Below are 20,058 nucleotides of genomic sequence, written 5' to 3' on the forward strand. Positions count from 1 at the left end.
CAGAAGGATGAATTTGCCTTCAAATGAGCTGAGGAAAACTGCAAGTGGAACAGGCTTGAAAAGGAAGATCAGGAATTTGATTTCGGATATGCACATCAGACACAGAAGAGAGACTGGATGGCAGGTGGAAATACATAATCTGTTAATTTGGAAGAAAGGCTTGGGCCAAACATATGATCTTGGTTTTAGTTGACTTATAATTGATATTTAAAGCTATTCAACTGGATGAGATCACCAAGATAAAGAAGAGATGAGAACTGAAGACTGAGCCCTGGGATGGTCCAACATTAAGGAACTGGGAAGAAGAGCAGGCAAAGGAGACTTGAGAAGGAACACTAGTGAAGAATGAGGAAAACCAAGCGAGTTTGGTTGTGGAAGCCAAATGAAGAAGGTATATGAAGGAGCAGTGGGTGTTCAGCTATGGCAAACACAAATGTTAGGACTGTAAGATGGAAGGCTAAGAGATGACCACGGACTTAGCAACGTGGGGGTTATCAGTGACCCTGAAGAGGAGTTCTGACAGAGTGGTAGGGTTGAGAACACTCAAATGTCTCACTGACTAAATAAGTCACCACATTAATGCACTACTAATTTTTTCTTCTAGACACATCTTCGAGCCTTCTCTTTCACTCGCCCCCAAGTCCAAGCAGCTGCTTTGTCTTACTGATTCTACTTTCACAAACTCTCTCAAAATGGTTTCTCCTCTCCCATCCCACAGCTTTGTCCTAGTCCACTTCTTTGAAGAAGGAGTTACGAATCAATAAAGAAACATTAGACTTTTAATAAATGATTCTGGAACACCCAGTTATCCATGTTAAAAAAAAAAAAAGATACCAACCTTAAGACATACACAAGTTCTAAACATGAAACATAAAACTTTAAAACTGATGGAAGAAATGTAGGTCATATGTTTATGACTTTGTTTATTAAAGATTTCTTTGATACAAAATTCAAAGCCCATAAAGGAAAAGATTCACGCATCTGACTAAAATTAAAGACACCATTAACAAGTGAAAATAGTAGCCTAGGAGAAAATATTCGCAACACATAGAACCAACAAGTGGTAGTATACAGAATTATAAATTTATTTCCTTCAAATCAAACAGCTTCATAGAAAGAGGGAAAGGAAATGAACAATAAATTCACAAAGAAGAACCAAAGAAGCCAATAAACCTTGCGAAGATACTCGATTTCACCAGTAATCAGGAAAATATAAATTAAAACTACAAAGAGATACTATTCATATCCATGGGATTGGTTAAAAATGTAAAAGTCTGACAATAGCAAGTGTTGATAAGGATGCAAAGCACTGGAAATTCTTACATACTGCTTGGCATGATCACTGTGGAGAGCATTTGACAATATCTAGCAAACCTAAGAACATGCACACCCTACGACCCCAGCAATTCCACACTAACACAGCTAGGGTATCTAATGGAATCCTGGTTAAAGTATTACATGTGCACAAAGAGATATGTACAAGATTATCCTTATAAACGCTATTTGTAATCAGAAAGAGAAACAAGCCAGATCACCAACAACTAAGAAAATTTAAATAAAAAGTAGTATATTGTAGAATGTACTACTCTTCAGCAGTTTAAATGAATAAGCTAGACACATATATAGCTATAATTTCTAAGTAACCATCAAACGAAAAAGCAAGATGCAGAAGAACATATACATTTGTATATAAATATATCATTAGTGAAAAGTTTAACAACATGCAAAACAATATATGTTGTTTATAGACATATAAAGTAAGGGTGTTACATACGAACTTAAGATAGTGATTAACATTGAGGAGAAAGGAAGGGAATAAGATTGGGAAGGGTAACACAGTTCGATTATATATTTTTTTTTCTTAAGTTCAATAGTAGCACATGGATAAATTATTCTGTATATTTCTGTATGCTTGAAATTAAAAAACTACTTTAATAAAATCAACATACTGCTAAAGTATGAACTTTCTTTTTTTTTTTTAAGATTGGCACCTGAGCTAACAACTGTTGCCAATTTTTTTTTATTTTTGCTTTTTCTCCCCAAACCCCCCAGTATGTAGTTGTACATTCTAGTTACAGGTTCTTCTAGTTGTGGCACGTGGGATGCCGCCTCAGCGAGGCCCAATGAGCGGTGCCATGTCCGTTCCCAGGAACCGAACCAGCGAAACCCTGGGTCGCTGAAGCGGAGTGCACAAACTTAACCACTCAGCCATGGGGCTGGAGCCAAGTATTAACTTCTTAAACCTGGCATTCAAGACTCTCCACAATATTATCCCAACTGCCTCATGCTTCTCTATTTCTTACAGCAGTGTTTTCCAAGCCTTAGACATTTTCATACTTCCTTCATTATTTTTGCTATGTATGCCATCTCTATTATTAACGGATATTTTTCTTTTCATAATTTTTAGCTTTAACAGCCTTGAACAAATCAATAATAAATAGAAAGTCACATGTTTAATATGCTAGTTATATTTTTCTAATGTGAATATAAAAAAATATATAAGTATTAAAATGTTTGTCCTAGTGCCATCTAGAAACACCAAGCATCACACTCTGGGTGCACTGTCTTGCACCAGTGGTTCTCAAATTTGGTGTACACGATTATTTGGGCAGCTTGTTAAAAACGGAGACTCCCAGGCCGTACCTCTAGGGATTCTGATTCAGGCAGTCGGAAGACAGAAATCCTGCCCTTTATGTGTCCTTGGCACCTACCAGATTGGACTATTTGCCATTCTCTAGACAAGCTCTACATTTTCCTTTTCCTGTACCTTTCCTCTTGTTACATCCTCTGCTGGAAGTACGCCTCCTTCTCCCTAAGCCAATAGACATTAAGCCTACATTTTAGGGCTCATATTAAACATCACCATCACAATAAAGGACTTTGACTTTGATGCGACATCCTTCTCATTTCAGTACCCTTCCCTCCCCTATCAATTTTATATATCTGTATGGATGCTTATCACATTCAATGTAATATATGTCTACTTGTCTTACTCCTCCTCCTGGACTAGGAACACTAGTTGAGGGTGGAAGCCTTATACTTGTTCAAAAGTAGGCATTATGGCTTGGTCATTTTATGCTTTCAACATGACGGTTACTCAGATACTTGCTGAACTGAGCTCTGCTAAACACTCTGAATTAAACAATTTTTATTAACATTTCAAACATCATATACCATAAGGCAATAGAATATTCATTCATACAGCACTGCAAATTAAACATGAGAATTTGGACTACTCAGCTTCATTTTCAGAATGAGAAAACTGAAAATATATCCTACTTAGAAACAAATAATTTTAGTTGTTTTCATTTTTAAAGAGAAAAAAATAACAGTTTAACTAGCCAAATTTAGTTTCTAAGAAGAAAAGGAAAATTGCTTAACTTAAAACCTTCCAAGCAAAAGTAAATGATTAAGTTATTAATTGACAAAGTGAGTTTTGATACTGCTACAAAAAGCAATTAAGAACAAAACTATTATTAAAGCAAAGTTAACTGACTCTGGCAAAATTCTCAGTACTTCCAAATGATATTTCAATATGCTTTCTCTTTGTTTTAGTGTTGCACATTACCCTGATGCAGCAAGAGGAATAATCTCTAAGCATTTTTCCCATATAAAAACCATAATAACCAGCAGTATAAAAACCATAGAAACTATTTGTTTTTAATCAGAAAGTATCAACATGCAATTCATTTGTGAATCTTGTATTTTCAATTTGGTAATAATAATTTGGTTTGTTTCTATTCCAGGAGTAGACTCTTCTAAACATACTTATTTTAACCTACATAGAAAATAAACTAATGCAAACAGAAATGGGACTTTTTAATGGAATATGTTCATCAACATCAATCTATATTACAATATCATCTGGATTTGTATATGTCAGCATATACATGATACTTTATAAAGACAGATAATCGTCAAACTAAAATATACAAATGTACATACTAATTTCAAGTAATAAAAAAAGGAAAAAAATGGAGAATAGGTATTTTTTATGTTCACTTAGCCTTCTAGGTTGAAAAGGAGAATGAAAAGATGACAATTGTGAGAAATAAGGAATAAGGAAAGGTTCTCACACAGCTCATTTTCTCCTCTCCTCATTCATTTTTCTGTCATGCTCCTGTTAAATTTCCTCTTTTACAGGCAGGTCAAGTAAACGAAACATAGCTTATATGAAAATTTTTATTTAACTTTTTCATTCTGTTTTTACATTGTAAAAATAAAATTTCAACCCACTATGTCCATTTTCCTGAATAAAATTAACTGGAAGCAAATAAGGTACTATCATATGGGAGCTCAACCTAAGAATTCCCCGAAATGATTCTAGTATTGGTTTTATTTACCATAAAATGATAACCTATAATTATTGATACTGATAAGACAGCCATCCAGTTATGCTTACTTCCTAAATAAGTAATCTTTTTGATTTTCTAAAGTAATAAATGTAGGCAGAACTTAAAGCTCCATAAATGTTTTAGAAGTACTCAAGAACCAGAAAAATGCAGAAGTTCAAAGGTAATGAGAAGACGTTAAATAACCCCATTTCAAAGATACCGTAAGCGGAATAGATCAGATTAAACAAGCTTATTGGGAAGTAACAGCACAGCTTATTTGATAAAGCAGTTCTGAGAAACCCAAAAATACCATTTCTCTTTTAAAAAAATCAAAGAAGAACTTGGACTAACAAGAAATAATGCACAATTTGGCTTGATCAAATACTTCATTAATTTTTTTCTACCCTCTAAGGTATTGCCCTTTTAAAATCCTCTTCAAATAAAATATAACCTAATTGCTTGCACACGTCTTCAGTTGCAAAGGGATTTTCATTTCAACAGTGCCACCTAGTGGAGCAAGCAATACTTCCAACTGGTGACTAGCTGATTTCACTAGTCTCAAAGGCAGGAATTTCCAAATCGTTTTATTTTCTGGTTCACAATATTCCTAATAATATTAACATTCAAGGGGAAATTTACAAAAGTGTCATAATTTATAGATGTTTGTCTTCTGATAGACTATTTAACGAGGTCATTTACAAATATTATAATACTTTAAATAAAGATACCTTTGTGATTTCTTCAGAAGCTCGTTTGAAGTCCTGAACGTTTCGACAGTAAAATCCAATTGTACAGCTAGGATCCATTTTTCGAAATGACATCTTTTTGGGAGAAGGGCAGTGGAATGTCTGTAATTTTAAAAGTTTTTGAGGATTAATTTAATCTTATTTGATGGACTTAAGTATATAGAAGAATATTACTTAATTGGAAATCTGCTATCTAGCTTTTCTCAAAACTATAAACATGCTTTCAAATAGTGTTTTAGTTAGTCTACCCTATGCAGATGGTCCCTCTCACTGTTCAAAGCTGTAAAATATGAAAGCCAACATTGTGTATATTCAATTCACCCAATCGCCACCTTATGCAACACTAGTGCCACTCTGCAAAAGAAAGAAGTATGTGAAAAGTGGTATCCATTTCTAACACTTGCAGAAGGGAAGAAAAGCGTACCACTGAAAAAGACATGAATAAGCTAGCACAAAGTTTAGAATCAAGTTAGTAACTTCCACAAAAGTGCAATTAAATATGTTTCGTTAGAGATTTTATTAACGTTTATAAACCTTTATAAGAAGAATATCAAGACTTTGTAAACAAATGCACAGATTCATGTACATGTTCTATAATGATACGAAACTTGCAAGTTTCAGCAACTGACACAATTAGCACATAAGTGCACATCCTCCCAGACCGCTCTTCTGTGGTACTTTCCTTCAAGTTCTGCTTGGTGCCCTAGAGGACACAGGTGAGCAGCTCTCCTCCGGCCCTTGCCCTCCTCCTCACCACCTCCTGTCCTTCAGCCCACTTTGCTCGAGTGCCCACAGAGCCACAGAGAGATGGCCTGGGAGGCTGCTCTAGCCTCTCCACTCTTGCTAATGGGATGTGGCTGCTACTAGAGTCTGGTATCTTTGGAGAAAATAAAAGTAGGAATGGGCAGAATATAAAGCTAATCACTCCAATATTTTTTTTCTCCATTACATTATATACTTTATTTAAAAGATTTTTTTAAACTGCTTTTGATATCTTATCCTTAAAAATCACTGAAGCTACCAAGTCTTTTTTTGTATGTATATAAAATTTTTATGTAAAGAAGGAGGGCCGTAAATATATATAAATTCATATTTGTTTATATTTGCATAAATAAAGTCTGTAAAGATATACAAAAATTAACAAGTTTAGGGGAGAGGTAGAAAACTGGGCATACAGGAGACAGGTGTGGGAAATTCTTTGTTATATACTTCATATTTTTGAGTTAAAAAACAAGCTCATTAAGAAATAATCTAGGCTGAATTTGAACTCATAAACTTAAAATTTCCCTACATTTAATGCCTAAAACTAAGAGATTTTAACTTGAAATTATCTACGAAAATGCAAAAAAAAATAGGCTTTTATACTTGCTATGTTCACGGTGAATCAATCAAAATCACTCTTTTCTCTCCCCCTACGTCTCCGTGATGCAATTAGTGGCCCATATTATCACCAGAGGATATGCAGAATGCACACAGTCAAGCTGCTTTTCTCCTTATGGATAGTTCAATCCAACATCATGACAGCAAATATAGACCAAACAAAAGTGTTTTCAGAACTATGACTTCCATTGAATGCTTGGCTAACACTTTCTTTATATAGTGAAATCCAACCCAGCTAAACCAGAACCTCCAGAGCACTAGTCAACACAAGCATTGTCTTAGTCAGACTTTGTTGAACATTGTTTCACCTGTTTTATTTGTAAAGAGATATTAAAAACAGATCTGGAAAGGCATACACAGCTAAGTCAACTGTCAGCTAACAATATAGAGGAATGTATTAGTGTATAAGGCATAGAGAGTTCTAGGTCACATTTACAAAAAAATTATTCTACATATAAGGTATCTAAAAATAATCATTTGCCAACTCCTTCCAAAGCCAGTAATAAGGAATGCTGATTTCGTTTTTACTACTTGGAGATAAGGAAGAAGGGCCAAAAGTTTGTACAAGGTCCAACAAAGTATTTTTTCTAACTCATTTACAAGGGGGTCCTACAATATACTAAAACATTGATTAAAGTTTTCACGTAAGGACCTACGAGTAAGACTAAACCAGAACAGGCTTAATGCCATTTCACAGTATTGCTTCAACCATCATAGAGAGTAATGACAAACACTACACTGTTTTTCATGGTTGTTTTGATATCTACAAATAAATTTTAAAATTATTCACAAAAACACAGATATAAATTTCTGATCACTGAAAACTGAAACCACTATTGGTTGTACGTATGTACTAGGACTCACACTGCAGAGAGGCATTTTATACCACTTAAACTTAAAATTACATTCTTTTGTTCACCCAAGAAGATTCTGAAGTCAACCAACATTAATGTAAAATTCGGGGGCTGGCCCCATGGCCTAGTGGTTAAGTTCGGCGCTTCAACAGGCCAGGTTCACAGGTTGGGATCTCAGGCGCAGACCTATACCACTCATCAGCTACGCTGTGGTGGCATCCTACATATAAAAAATAGAGGAAGACTGGCACAAATGTTAGCTCAGGGCTAATCTTCTTCAGCAAAAAAAAAAAGTTCAGAATTATTTTTGCCTATCACAGAACAAGCTAGACTTTAAAATATTTTCCTAAGTGGCACTACTCAGCTATGTTCATTTTGTGATAATGCTTTGAGCTATGCACTTATGATTTCTTTTTTAATTTTTAAAATTCTGACGATTGGTAAGAGTAGCAGCTTCTACTTCACAAATACATTTTAGGGAGTATCTACTAGATATGTTTGTGTGACAGTGAAATATGTTTCTGAAAAAACTGGCCAGAGTGAGTCAATTCCTATTTATTTCATTTTTCAATACATTATTTGTTCACTGCCTCAGCGAAGAGTCACTAGGCACCTACTAAGTGCCAGGCCCTGTTCTGGGCTACTACTGGGAACAGTGGATTCTACACCTAAGCATACAAACAAGACTGAAGCAAATACTGTCAGGCGCAGCTATGCTATTGTGCTGATTTAGATGAAGCTTCCTAGATAGTTCATTAGCAAATACCCTCACTAAAAAGCACTTTCTGCTAACTGCAGTTCACGTGTGTGATTCATAAAGGGTACGTATTTCACTGATGAATTCACTCACCCATCTATCTAATCACATCACATCATTCTAATAGCTTTACTGCCACTATTCTCTGAATTTACTAGGATAGATTAAAATAGTCACCACTGTATGAACCTCCTAAAACTGAAAATTTGGAATTGAGGCCCAGAAATCAGAACAGACTAACATGTCCATTAATAAGGCTTTTCTCACCTTATTAAAAGAATATTGATATTAACATAATAGCATATTACCTTCAATAATAGACTAGAATTTGGTATTTTTAAGAGTTAGAACAGATCATTCCAAAAGTATATCATTAATAACATGGAACAATAATCTCTGGTTTAGGAAATCTTAACTTATTAAATATGCACACACACATACACATAAACATAAGAAAATATATATCCGCTAGTCCTCTCATCCCAACTGAAACGCTGCCCTGTCCCAACCACTGACAATGAGGACACACAATTCAACATACCCTCACTGCTAAAGCCCATTTGAGCTCTTCTCATTCCTTTCTAATTTAAAGTTGTCCTTTCATGACTTTTTCCATTGAGGTTGTTCACGCTGCTCCCCTGAACCTCACTTTCCACATGAAAAGCAGAGCCTGAGTTTACACATTATAACACGCCCTCACACTAAACCACGTGCTCCGTTCCTCAGCCCTGGCCAAGCACTGCCCTGGCACATCCCCACTACTAAAGCCAGGATCTAAATACACCTACTTACATTCACTTCACAACGTTAAAAATTAAGTAAGGACAGCTAAAGATGAAGATTCTCTTAAAACTCAGTATAGAAATTCAACAGTATACACTAGTATATTTTATAAGAAAATGTCACCAGAATTAAAAGTTAACACAAATATAGATAATCAAAACATCTGGAACTACGAAGAAGAAAGAAAAAGCTTCAAGAGAGGTCCCTACAGTGCTGAGGACAGCGCCTTGCACAAAGAAGGAGCTCAGTAAATGGTGTTCAATAAATGCTGGTTTAAAAACGAATAAATAACTTGATCTGATCTGGTTTAAAAATTTTTAAAGCTCAATTCTAGAAATATAGGAATTCAACACCATAAGAACAACAATAAAAGATATAATCTGCTAAATCTCTTCTTCAGTCTCAAATATTCTGATATCATACAACTTAAATTTTCGTAATCCTATTAGATTCAGGGCACTCACTTAAAATACCAGGACTACCAGCAATTATTTACATGGAAGTGGATAAAAGAGCTAAGATTTTAATTTCTGCACCTATTGACTAAAAAGAAATATTGATCAAAAAAAGCTGCTTTCAAAAATAATTTTAATAATTCAGATACAAGGGTGGTTTTAGAATGTGCACATAGTTTATTACATTAATCAACCACAAAATTTCAACAGTGTATAAACATACAACCTATACAGCAAGGGAAAGATGGTAATTAAAATCCCTCCACTTGAAGCATTTTAAGCTTATGATACGATAAAAAGCACAAAGTGAAATTTTATTTCTGTACAAAGAGAGACAACTTGCTCTAATTTTTATATTATACTTTCATATGAAAATAAATAATCCTATTCACTAATAATCTAAGAGAAATCCCTGAATTGAGACAAACGAAAAACTGTCCAGAGGAATTATCCAGACAGGCAAGATACTCCAGCAGCATCTCAAAAATAAAACATCTAAACCCACTTTCCTGGTGTCCTAATGTATGAGAAATAAATGCTTCTGTGCATTTAAGAAATTACCTAATTTCATCAAACTTTACAAAGTCTCTTAAAATCAATTCTTCTTTGACTCGCTCATGAAGTGCTGCAACAGTCTCCCAGGAACGAGCTGCAACCTTTCTAACGCTGTGTAGACAAAACCAGGGTGTTCATTCACCTGGCACTTTGCAGAGGCTCTCAAAATATCAGATGAAGAGTCTCTCTTTATAAACTGGCCAAAATAATCAACACTAATAATCTTTAAATTGGCCTATTTTGGATAATACTAGAACACTATGAATAACTTTCCATCTGAATCTCAATTATCTACTTTTTTGAGAAGTCAATTTGGCACAGATACACTGAAAATGTAACTTAGTCATAGAAATCAGTGCTACAAGGCCACAATGCAGCACAAAGAGAATTACAATGTGGTTCACACAGCACAATTCTGTAGCGCCTCCCACAATATCAGTCAGTCAACTAGAAATATTTGTTAATGTTCATATGCAAGATACTAGGAAAGAAGAACGGAGAAAGCAAACTTGATCTCTGGCCTCAAGATCCTTGTACTTTAGTTGAGGTAACAGTTTACAAAGGATGCCAGAATGTTTTATAGCGTGTCTTTTGGAACCAGATTTTCACCTTGCAGTTTATCTTTTTTAATAATCTACCCTTTAAATACTATTAGGAATTAATATTAGCTAGCAAGCTATTACTAAAACAAAGTACTAAAACACATTTCCAACTTGTCAAGCCCTTGAGAATTAGTGATCCATGCCACCCAAGTGATTTAAATTATTTTAAAAGTCTGCAAAAGCATCAACTGGGAAACCAAGAACCAAAACCACGTATTTTTAATTTTCTGACTTAAAATATTGGATCACAAAATGACCAACTTTATAAAAGGAAGAGAAGAGATTAAGAAATCAAAGTTAAAATAAATATTAGAAACCCAACTAAGCTCTTGAAAACTAGAGGCTAAGACTTCATTATTATACTTAAAGCAAAATAATTTAGCAGTCTCTTTATGTCACTTTGTCATTCTAACCCAACTCCATCATTCTTCATTTTTCTTTTTTTTCCCTTTCTCTCTTTTTTTAAACATGCCTAACATTTTAATTCTTCAGGACTGTTCAACTGTATACCTACAAAATTACTTGGAGACTTGATAGGTAGGGCTAGGGCATCTAAAAAGTTAGAGACAAAGATGAAGAAGAAAATCATAAATTAAAATTCAGCAACAAATTATTTAACCTTTGGCCATTGTTTGAATTATGGTTTTATAAATCAGTAAAATATTGATTATTAACTTGTAATACCATAAAAGTATAGCTGCCCGGCACATCTCTAAACAATTAGAGATGGGAAGAAATGGTAGGAAAACAGTACCAGCTATTTATCCATAGTACCTCAAGAGGGAAATCCTTTATGCTGACATCTACAAAAGATTGGCAGTAATGAGGATCCATGTAAATCAAACTGTCATCTACAAGGACAAAACAGAAGACAAGTAATTCAAAAAACACCTTATTATTACACTGCTTACAATCCAATTTCTATGTAGAATAGCTGAAAAAACTCTGGGAGTAACAGCTTGCCAGACTGATATTCATTGACTGAAACATAGGTTTGCACAGGACAGATTAACTTTTGCATAATCAAATATGCTTGTACAAGCAGAATTTTTATAAAGTGATGAGACTGTCATTTAATTTTTGGTGATAAAATTACTTTCACAAACACACAATTATATTCTACAGTTTGCATATGAAAAATGTATTGCCCTACTTTACCCTGACAGGAAGAACATATTGCTTGTCATTTTATCATCAACTAGCACGGCTAAAACTGGTAAAAAGTAAATATGTAAATAGCAACTGCCAGAATGTGGCAACAATGTCTTCTGAAGTTTAGTGAAACCAATAAATTATACCTTGTTTATGCAATAACAGAAATTAAACATACATTTTACAGAATCCAATTACGTTGTGGACCAAATGACAAATGAGTGGCTATGGTAGGACTGATAATTTTATAAGGTACTCATTTTGCTCCATTAATCATCCTGTTTCTAGATGATCCTCTATTAACTCTCTGACTTTTAAAAGAAAACAATGAAGAAATATGTTTTACTAAATCACTAACCTTGAAATCCAGCAAAGTAATATGACTGTTTAGGTTTGCCACCAATAATACCCACACAATATTCAAGGCTTAAAATACCCTGTCAAAAGAAATTAATTCAGATTTAGAGTCAAGAGACAAATGGTAATTATTCGAAACAATCAAATTTGCATTACCAATATTAGTAGTCCCAAAATTTTTCACCACTAGTTTTATTTTTATTACATTTGCCCACATGTTCTGAAATCTTTCTGTCTACCAAACTATCTTCCATTTTCTTTAAATCACTCAACTTTAACATGACTAAATCAAATATCCTGATCAGCATGTCACTCAACAACAATCAACAACTACTACTCGCCAGATACAGAGAGAAACAACGGCACCACATCAAGGTAATAAAACTCCCGCCACAGCCAAAACACCTGGCCTTTCAGGCAGCTGGTGCAGCCTGACGGTGTGCAAGGCTGTGCTGTCCCCAGGCTTTTTGAAATGCTAGAAACAGTTCCTAGACCTGGTTACCGCTTTCACTGAACCGTGAGTCTCAGGATCCCAAACTAAAAACTATTTTCTAATCAAGAGCATTCACTTGACAAACGTTTTATGATGCTTCATTTGGAATAAATATAAAGACTAATGAAAACAATTTAATCCCAGAAAAATAATTATTATTCTGGTATTTAAAAACATTTTATTTTACAAATCATAAAATATCAGGGATACCTCAATAAATTATTTAGTATGCCCCTCAGCATCTATTCTAAGCAGAACTCTATTTAAGCTGGGCCAAATAATTCTATACCTTTCAAAAAAGACATGTCCAGTGAAATTAATGTCTTGTCAATAGTTCCTGCATTAATTTGGGCATATATTAGAAAACACTAATAATGATAAAACGTACATTATAAAACTCCAGAAGTATTAAAAAAAAAAGTTAAACTTTTCTTCTCTTAAATGAAAGGATGTTTTGAAATCTAAAAGATATAAAAATAATATATGAACAAATGCTTTTTTTCCTTAAGTAATCAAACCATAGTTTTTTTTAACTTAATTATTTTCTTAAAAATAATATGTGGTCATTGTAAAAGAACACACACATGGGGCTGGCACAGTGGCATAGCAGTTAAGTTCGCGTGTTCCACTTCGGTGGCCAGGGTTCATAGGTTCGGATCCCAGGCACAGACCTACACATAACTCCTCAGGCCATGCTGTAGTGGCATTCCACATACAAAACAGAGGAGCACTTGCACAGATGTTAGCTCAGTGACAATCTTCCTCAAGCAAAAAGAGGAAAATTGGCAACGGATGTTAGCTCAGGGCCACTCTTCCTCGCAAAAACAGAACAAACAAATAAATTAATTAAAATAAATTAAAAACACACACAGAAAATACATTAAAAAGTAAAAATTCCCCAAAACCCCAACACTTAGAGCTCATCATTATTAAAATCTGGGGGAAAAGCTTCTTGACATGTGGGTATATTACACATATTCACATAGAGATTTACAAATACAATTTTATATATGTGGAATCATATATAAATATACACATATGTACATACACAACATATGCTGTTGTAACTTCTGTCACTCATTATGTCATTAACATTTTCTTATCAATAAATATAGATCTTATTTAATGGCTGTAAAATATTCTATTTATGAAGATAACAAAATGTCCCTTAAAATCTCCCTCGTGAATTTTTACGTTGTTTCCAGGTTGTCACTGTTATAAATAACCCTCTAAAGAAGAACCGTGTATATTTTCAGTCTTGTGAAAATATCATACAGGTTTTTTTGGAAAGGAGAACTGCAACTGAAAAAATTAAATAAAACAGAGAAGGCAAGTTCAGTTAAAATTTTAGAGAAACTAAAAAATAAATTAGGAAGAACTTATACAAAAAATAAACACTTGATAATAAGTTATTATTCTATTGTTATTATCATTCTAGTAATAGTTCTATAATCCTATTGCCTTCCCCCTAAATAAAAATCCTGAGCACAATTAGAGAGGGCCTTCCTTTAACTTGAGGCACTCTGACCAGCTGGAACACAACGTTCCTCAGGGACCCACGAGGAAGTGAAAGTTCTAAGTTCCTCACAGCTGAGAAAAGAAAGAAAAACATATAACAAGAATCATCGCCGACTCTCCTCAGAAAAAGAATGATTCCAAGTAATGGAAGAAAGACTTGGCCCTTGGCATCTGTACTTCCTCTGCAGCAGACCAGAGCAGATTCAGCAGTAAACGTGCAGAAGCAGATCAGGAGCTGGAACGCCACTACACGTAAGGGGCTGTATCTTTGGAAACTTGAAACACTTTTCAGTTCCTAAAAAAGCGTCTTCACAGTTATCTAGTGGTCAGAATGTATTGAGCTGTATCCACAAAGCAATAAATAAGACTAAAGTAATCAGTCAAAAAGGCAAGGCCTAATTTGTCTTGCTGAAGAAAGAGAATATACTGGATTTTCCTCATTCCAGGTCATTTAAAAATATATAAATAAACAAACTGGCTGTGGTAAGGGCGGATAAAGCACCATCCCCAATTTCCTTCTCCTCACAGAATGCAGCAGGAGATGGTACCATCTCTGAAATACTGTGGAATTACCTTGATGAATAAATTTGAAAAACAGAATTGAATGGTGAATTTTAGAGAGTATGATGTAGAATAGTCTGGCAGGAAAAAATAGAACCGCTGACAAAGGAAGCAGAGGGAGGGGCCAACAAGGGGGTGGTGAGGTATAGGCAGAGGTGGACCATAAGGAGGAGGAAAAGGGGGAGAGCAGGAGGAGAAGGAGAGGAAGAAGCAAAATGCAGGAGGAAGAGGAAAATTATTTTCCTTTCAGGGCTATTAGACACTATTTTTTCACTTCTAAATGACTCTTTACATGCCCTCATTTTGGCTTTTGACCAAACCACCCCTGACCAAGCATAACACCTAGCATACAACCTACTTTACTCAACCATTTCAGTCATTTTTACCTGATAATAGAAAAATTAAAATGTCTCAATAGTCATTGCTCTCTTATTTTAGTGGACTATTAAATTAAATTTTAGGGGCCAGCCCGATAGCACAGAAGTTAAGTTCACATGTTCTGCTTCAGCAGCCCGGGGTTCAGTGGTTTGGATCCTGAGTGTGGACCTACACACCAAGTGTCAAGCCATGATGTGGAAGGCATCCCAAATATAAAGTAGAGGAAGATGGGCATGGATGTTATCTCAGGGCCAGTCTTCCTCAGCAAAAAAGAGGAGGATTGGTGGCAGATGTTAGCTCAGGGCTAACATTCCTCAAAAAAAAATAACTAATTAATTAATTAATTAAATTTTAGTGGACTAAGTATAAATTAAATTAGCAGAAGCTCAAAGAAATGTTAGAGTTTAAAAAGTCTATACTTTAGGGGGAAAAAACAAAGTTCTGGTCTCTGTTACTAGTAGGCTATCTAAACTTGAACATATCACTTAACTTCTCTCGGTCTTTTCTGTTGTATAAAGACAATCCGGTTCCTAGCTATTGTAAGGGCAAAATGAGATAAATCCATTTGAAAGTGTTACACAAATAGGAGAACTAACAATGATGTGAGAGCATCTCCTTCATCTATACTAGGTACTGAGGATCACTTTAACAGCTGACCATAGTTCATTTCACTACAATTCAGGCTCCAATGAATCACTCAAGAGCATTCGGCAGTCCTGCCATCTGATAAACACTATCAATACCACCAAATAGCAAAGCCCCCAGCCACATGAAACGTGCCTCGAAGCCATCTGCAGGCCCATCCATGAAGGATGAGGGTTTAGCTAAGGAGTCAGTCCCAAGATTGTCTCAATTTCTAATCTTCTCGTAGTGGTAGAGCAGGCAGAGGGAACCCAGTTCAGATTTGGTTACAACCTACAGAGACATGGCGACATGCCCAAAGTCCCAAAACCAACGGATTCGCTAGACGAAATGGTTCATAACTTCTCACATTCCACCAATAATTCAACTAAAGAGCCCGCACATTAGAAATCAAAATCCCACTTTTACCTAGGGGATTCATATGTTATCAACATATTATAGTATTATTAGTGATAAGTATGCCTGCAAAATTTTAGTAACTATTAAGAAAAGCCAATATACCAGCTGGAAGACTTGTATATACCATGTACTGAAAACAATTGCCCTAGATTTTTAGAATCAGCATGTTCCACCATATATACATAGGAACCACAATACGCAGTTAATACCTCATGTGGGGAACAAATTGTCACTGAATCATAAAAGACAAATCTAGACTTTATTTCAAGATTACTATATGCCATAGCACTCCATTCAAGAGGAATTCCATCTCTGGCCTTGGAAAAATAAGGCATTTTATTGAAACTATGAAAATAATATAAATACCATAATCTTAACCAGAAACTAAGTATTTCAAAAGTTATAGTTTTGTTACAACTGAATGTCTTGGTGCCCAAACAAGAAAACACATTAGACAGTTTCTTTTGGAAAAAAGAATTATGTGTTCTGAAATAGAACAGATTTTTAACTTGTTAATATGAAAAGAAAGTTGGAACCTCCCCCATCCATAATATCTTCCTCATTTCTGTCTATACACATAATCATTCTAACTACTTATTGACCTTATGGTGGCACAGGAAACAAATAAAGAGATAACGCAGCAGTAATAGAAAACTCAGTTTGTTTCAGTAATTACCTCAACATAGTTTAATGTGGGTTTTATGAATAAACACAGGTACATTCTTTTGAAAATCACAAGTAAGGATAATGGGAACTGTCGACATATTCCAGATTATGATTATTGCTGCATCTGTGTCTCCTTGATTAGCCACAAAGATAAAAAGGCTTTTCATTTTGTCATAGAACACTGTACTCTTCAACTCACACCTGATCTCATAATACTGAAATTTAAAGTCTCTAATGTCTAAATTTACAATCTACAACTAGAAAATCATCACTTACTTATACCCATCATTTAACAGAAAAAAGGCTGCAAATCTTCTGTATTTTCCATATTAGCTAGCATTGCCTTAAAATAATTTATCTCATCTTTCCTACCTTTACAAAATCTAAGTAGTCGGTGTTGGTTCTTTCTCCACCAAGTCTAACAGGAACTAGAATAATAACAGCTTTGTCATCTGCATGATCAGAAGCCATGGAAGCGCACTGTTTATCAATTACATCAGAACTGTAAACTGAGAAAAACATAATGAATATATATTAAATTTTACAAAAATGATTTTTGGAAACATTTTTACCCTAATTTCCCCCCACTGGCATATCATCTGATCTCTGACATCACTATCATCTCGAGTTAAAAAACACATCCCTCATTTATGCATTCAACAGACACTGAACAGCTACTGTATTGGGTTTCGGCTGTGAGCAAGATGGAGAAAAATCCCTGCCCTCATAGAGCATACCCTCTAATGTGGGGAAACAGACAATAAATAAGTAAAATATAAGATACGTCAGATGGTAATAGGTGCTTTGAAGAAAAACAAAGGGAGAAAGATGGATAGGAAATGCTGGGGTGGGGGGAGTGGAATTTAAAATAAGGTGGGAAGGAAGGCCTTATTAAAAACTAACATTTAAGTCAAGACATAAAGAAAGTAAGAAACCAAGAAATGCAGATATCTGGGAGAAGGGCATTGTGGGGACCAAGATCAGCAAGGGCAAATGCCTTAAGGCAGAAGCAGAGCTGGCATGTTTCAGGAACAAGCATATACACGCGTGCGCACACACACACACACACACACACCCCCTGTGTCTCTGCAGGGACTTGAGCAAGGGGAACAACAGTGGAGGTGAGGTTAGTAGATAAAGTTACAGACTGGGGGAGAATGAAGACAAATTGTGTGAGCTCTTGAGGCCATTGTAAAGACTTCAGTTTTTACTTTGAGTGAGATGGGAAGCCACTGAAGAGATTTTTAGGAAGGGAATGTCCTGATCTGACTTACCCTCCACCAGTCTGGTTCCTCTGTGGATAACAGATGGGAGAGGGCAAGGGCTGAAGCACAGAGAACAGCTAGAAAGCCCCTGTAGTAATCCAGAAGACATGATGGAAGCTTGAACAAAGGCAGTAATTGTGAAGAGAGGTAATGGTCATGGGATGGTCATGTGGAGGTGGTGGAAAGTGATCAGTTTGAAGATAAAGAACTCCCTAAAACAGTAACATCAGCAAACAGAGTAGAGAGCTGCCATTTACAAAGACAAAGAAGACTGTAGGAGGGGAAAAAATAGGAGGGGGACTGGGAGCTCCGTTTTAGATAGGTTAAGTTTGAGATATCTATTAGACATGCAAGCAGGGAGGATGAGTAGGCAGTTAAGGACATAAAAGCCCGGGTTTGCGGGGAGGCCAAGGATGGACCTATAAATTCGGGAGTTCACAGCATACAGATGGTTCTGTAAAGCCATGAGACTGGTTGAGTTCAAATCCGTGCACAAAGAAAAAGAGATGAGGTCTAAGGGCTCAGCACAGCACAGCACAGCACACCAACAATTTCAGAGATCAGGGAGACAGGAAAAGCAGCAAAGGAGGCTGTGAGGGAGCAGAAGGAAAACCGGAAGAGGAGTGTTCTGGACACGAAGTAAACCAAACATTACAAGGAGGAAGTGGTCAACTGTGTCAAATGCTGCTGTAGACTGTGTGATGTGAGGACTGAGAAGTGACCAGTGGATTCAGCAAGATTAAATTATGGATTAGAGCAGTTCCAGTAGAGTGATGGGTGTGAGAGTCTAAACAGAACAGTTCAAGAGAAAATAGGATTTGATGGAAGCAAATACAGACAAAACTTTATTTTGTTTTGCTCAACAAAAAATAGTCTTATTCAAAACTTACTTATACCCACACCTCCTCTCAGATAACCAGTCTTCTGCCCCTCCACAGTTAGCCCCAGTTCTTCCCTTTAAATTCCAAGTTCAGATGATAAACTATCAAATTTATCAAACTAGCAAAACTATCAAACAGGAGCTGCTCACCAGCTCCCCTATCTCCCATAGTCAGTCTAAACCAAAGCTACAAAAATGCAACAACAGTTCTTTGCATGTTTCAATTCTACCATCTTACTTGTTCCAAACTATTCAGTAATGGCTTCTAATTATAAACTTTAAATTCTCTCACTTTTCTGAGGCAGGGCACACATGACAATCCCCTATCTTTGACTTTTCTGAACTAATACTCACTCCAATCAAATGAGCTTTACCTTCAGAGTTCTACTTCCCTCAGAAACAAATACTGCCACAAGTAAGACACAGTAGTAACATTTCCACTGGCATATACAACAAATTCTTCTTTATCAAATGCCTCTTACCTTTCATCTTCACTCAAAGCACATTTAATAGGGCCTGCTATTTTTTGAAGTTTTCTATGCTAGATGGGTATAAAAGCAAATAAGATCCTGATTTCAAAGTGTCTGGCTCTATTGTTTTGGTGTTTTTCCTCCACTTCCAACATATGAAAGGGCTATGAAATAGTCCAATTCCATCACAAAGGCTCTCAAGAGCAGTAACTCCCAAACAAATGATTCTGATACCCTCCCTTACCCCTGCCATGTTAACAATCAGTGATCTACAGGGAGATGCAGCTAATCACAAGGTGATATTACAAGTGAATTACAAGTGCAATATTTAATAGAGGTATGTCCAAAACGTTACAGAGTACAGAAAAATAAACTAATTCTGCCTGATGGGAGTTGAAAGGCTTCACCAAAGGTGTAATCTTTGAGTGTGTTCTTAAAGAATAAGTGAGTTACCAAGAAGTGTTGTTATTAAAATAATAAGGGGCATTCTAAGCAAAGGCAACAGAAAAGGCATGGAAAAAAGATAATAAAAGTATGTCCAAGGAACGACTTGAAGGTTGATAGTACTTTGGCGCATCAGCATGGAAGACAGTGTTGGGAGGCGATGCTAGAAATGTAGGCCAGGACAAATTGTAAAGGACTTTATGTGCTTTCTACGCTAAGGTAACTTAAGACTAGAGTCAATGGTCAATCGTAGGTTTTTAAATTAAGAGACATGATCAATTTCTTTGATCAGATGGATCAAAAAGAGAAAAGAAAGATAAGGAAACCAAGTTGAAGTCTAAGTTAGAGATAAAGGTCTAATCCAAAT

The 20,058-nt window shown here is 35.6% G+C and overlaps 1 protein-coding gene across 34 annotated transcripts in view; it reads right to left on the minus strand.

Moving 5' to 3' along the window:
• The window catches only part of ATG4C (autophagy related 4C cysteine peptidase), a 155,472-nt gene that overhangs the window by 77,237 nt on the left and 58,177 nt on the right, over nucleotides 1-20,058 (minus strand). For 24 of the 34 annotated variants that reach the window (XR_011532363.1, XM_070591893.1, XM_070591894.1 and 21 more), the window contains 4 exons: nucleotides 17,005-17,141; nucleotides 11,977-12,055; nucleotides 11,241-11,317; nucleotides 5,063-5,182 (listed from right to left, as the gene is read on the minus strand). Coding sequence is in view for 33 of the 34 variants with exons in the window: in XM_070591893.1 (XP_070447994.1) it covers nucleotides 5,063-5,182; nucleotides 11,241-11,317; nucleotides 11,977-12,055; nucleotides 17,005-17,141 (413 nt within the window). In the remaining variant the exon portion in view is untranslated. The remainder of the gene's footprint in view (nucleotides 1-5,062; nucleotides 5,183-11,240; nucleotides 11,318-11,976; nucleotides 12,056-17,004; nucleotides 17,142-20,058) is intronic. The other 10 variants (XM_070591899.1, XM_070591898.1, XM_070591924.1 and 7 more) reach the window with 2 other exon arrangements.

This window comes from Equus przewalskii, chromosome 24 (assembly GCF_037783145.1).
Source record: "Equus przewalskii isolate Varuska chromosome 24, EquPr2, whole genome shotgun sequence".
In the NCBI taxonomy this organism is placed as follows: Eukaryota; Metazoa; Chordata; class Mammalia; order Perissodactyla; family Equidae; genus Equus; species Equus przewalskii.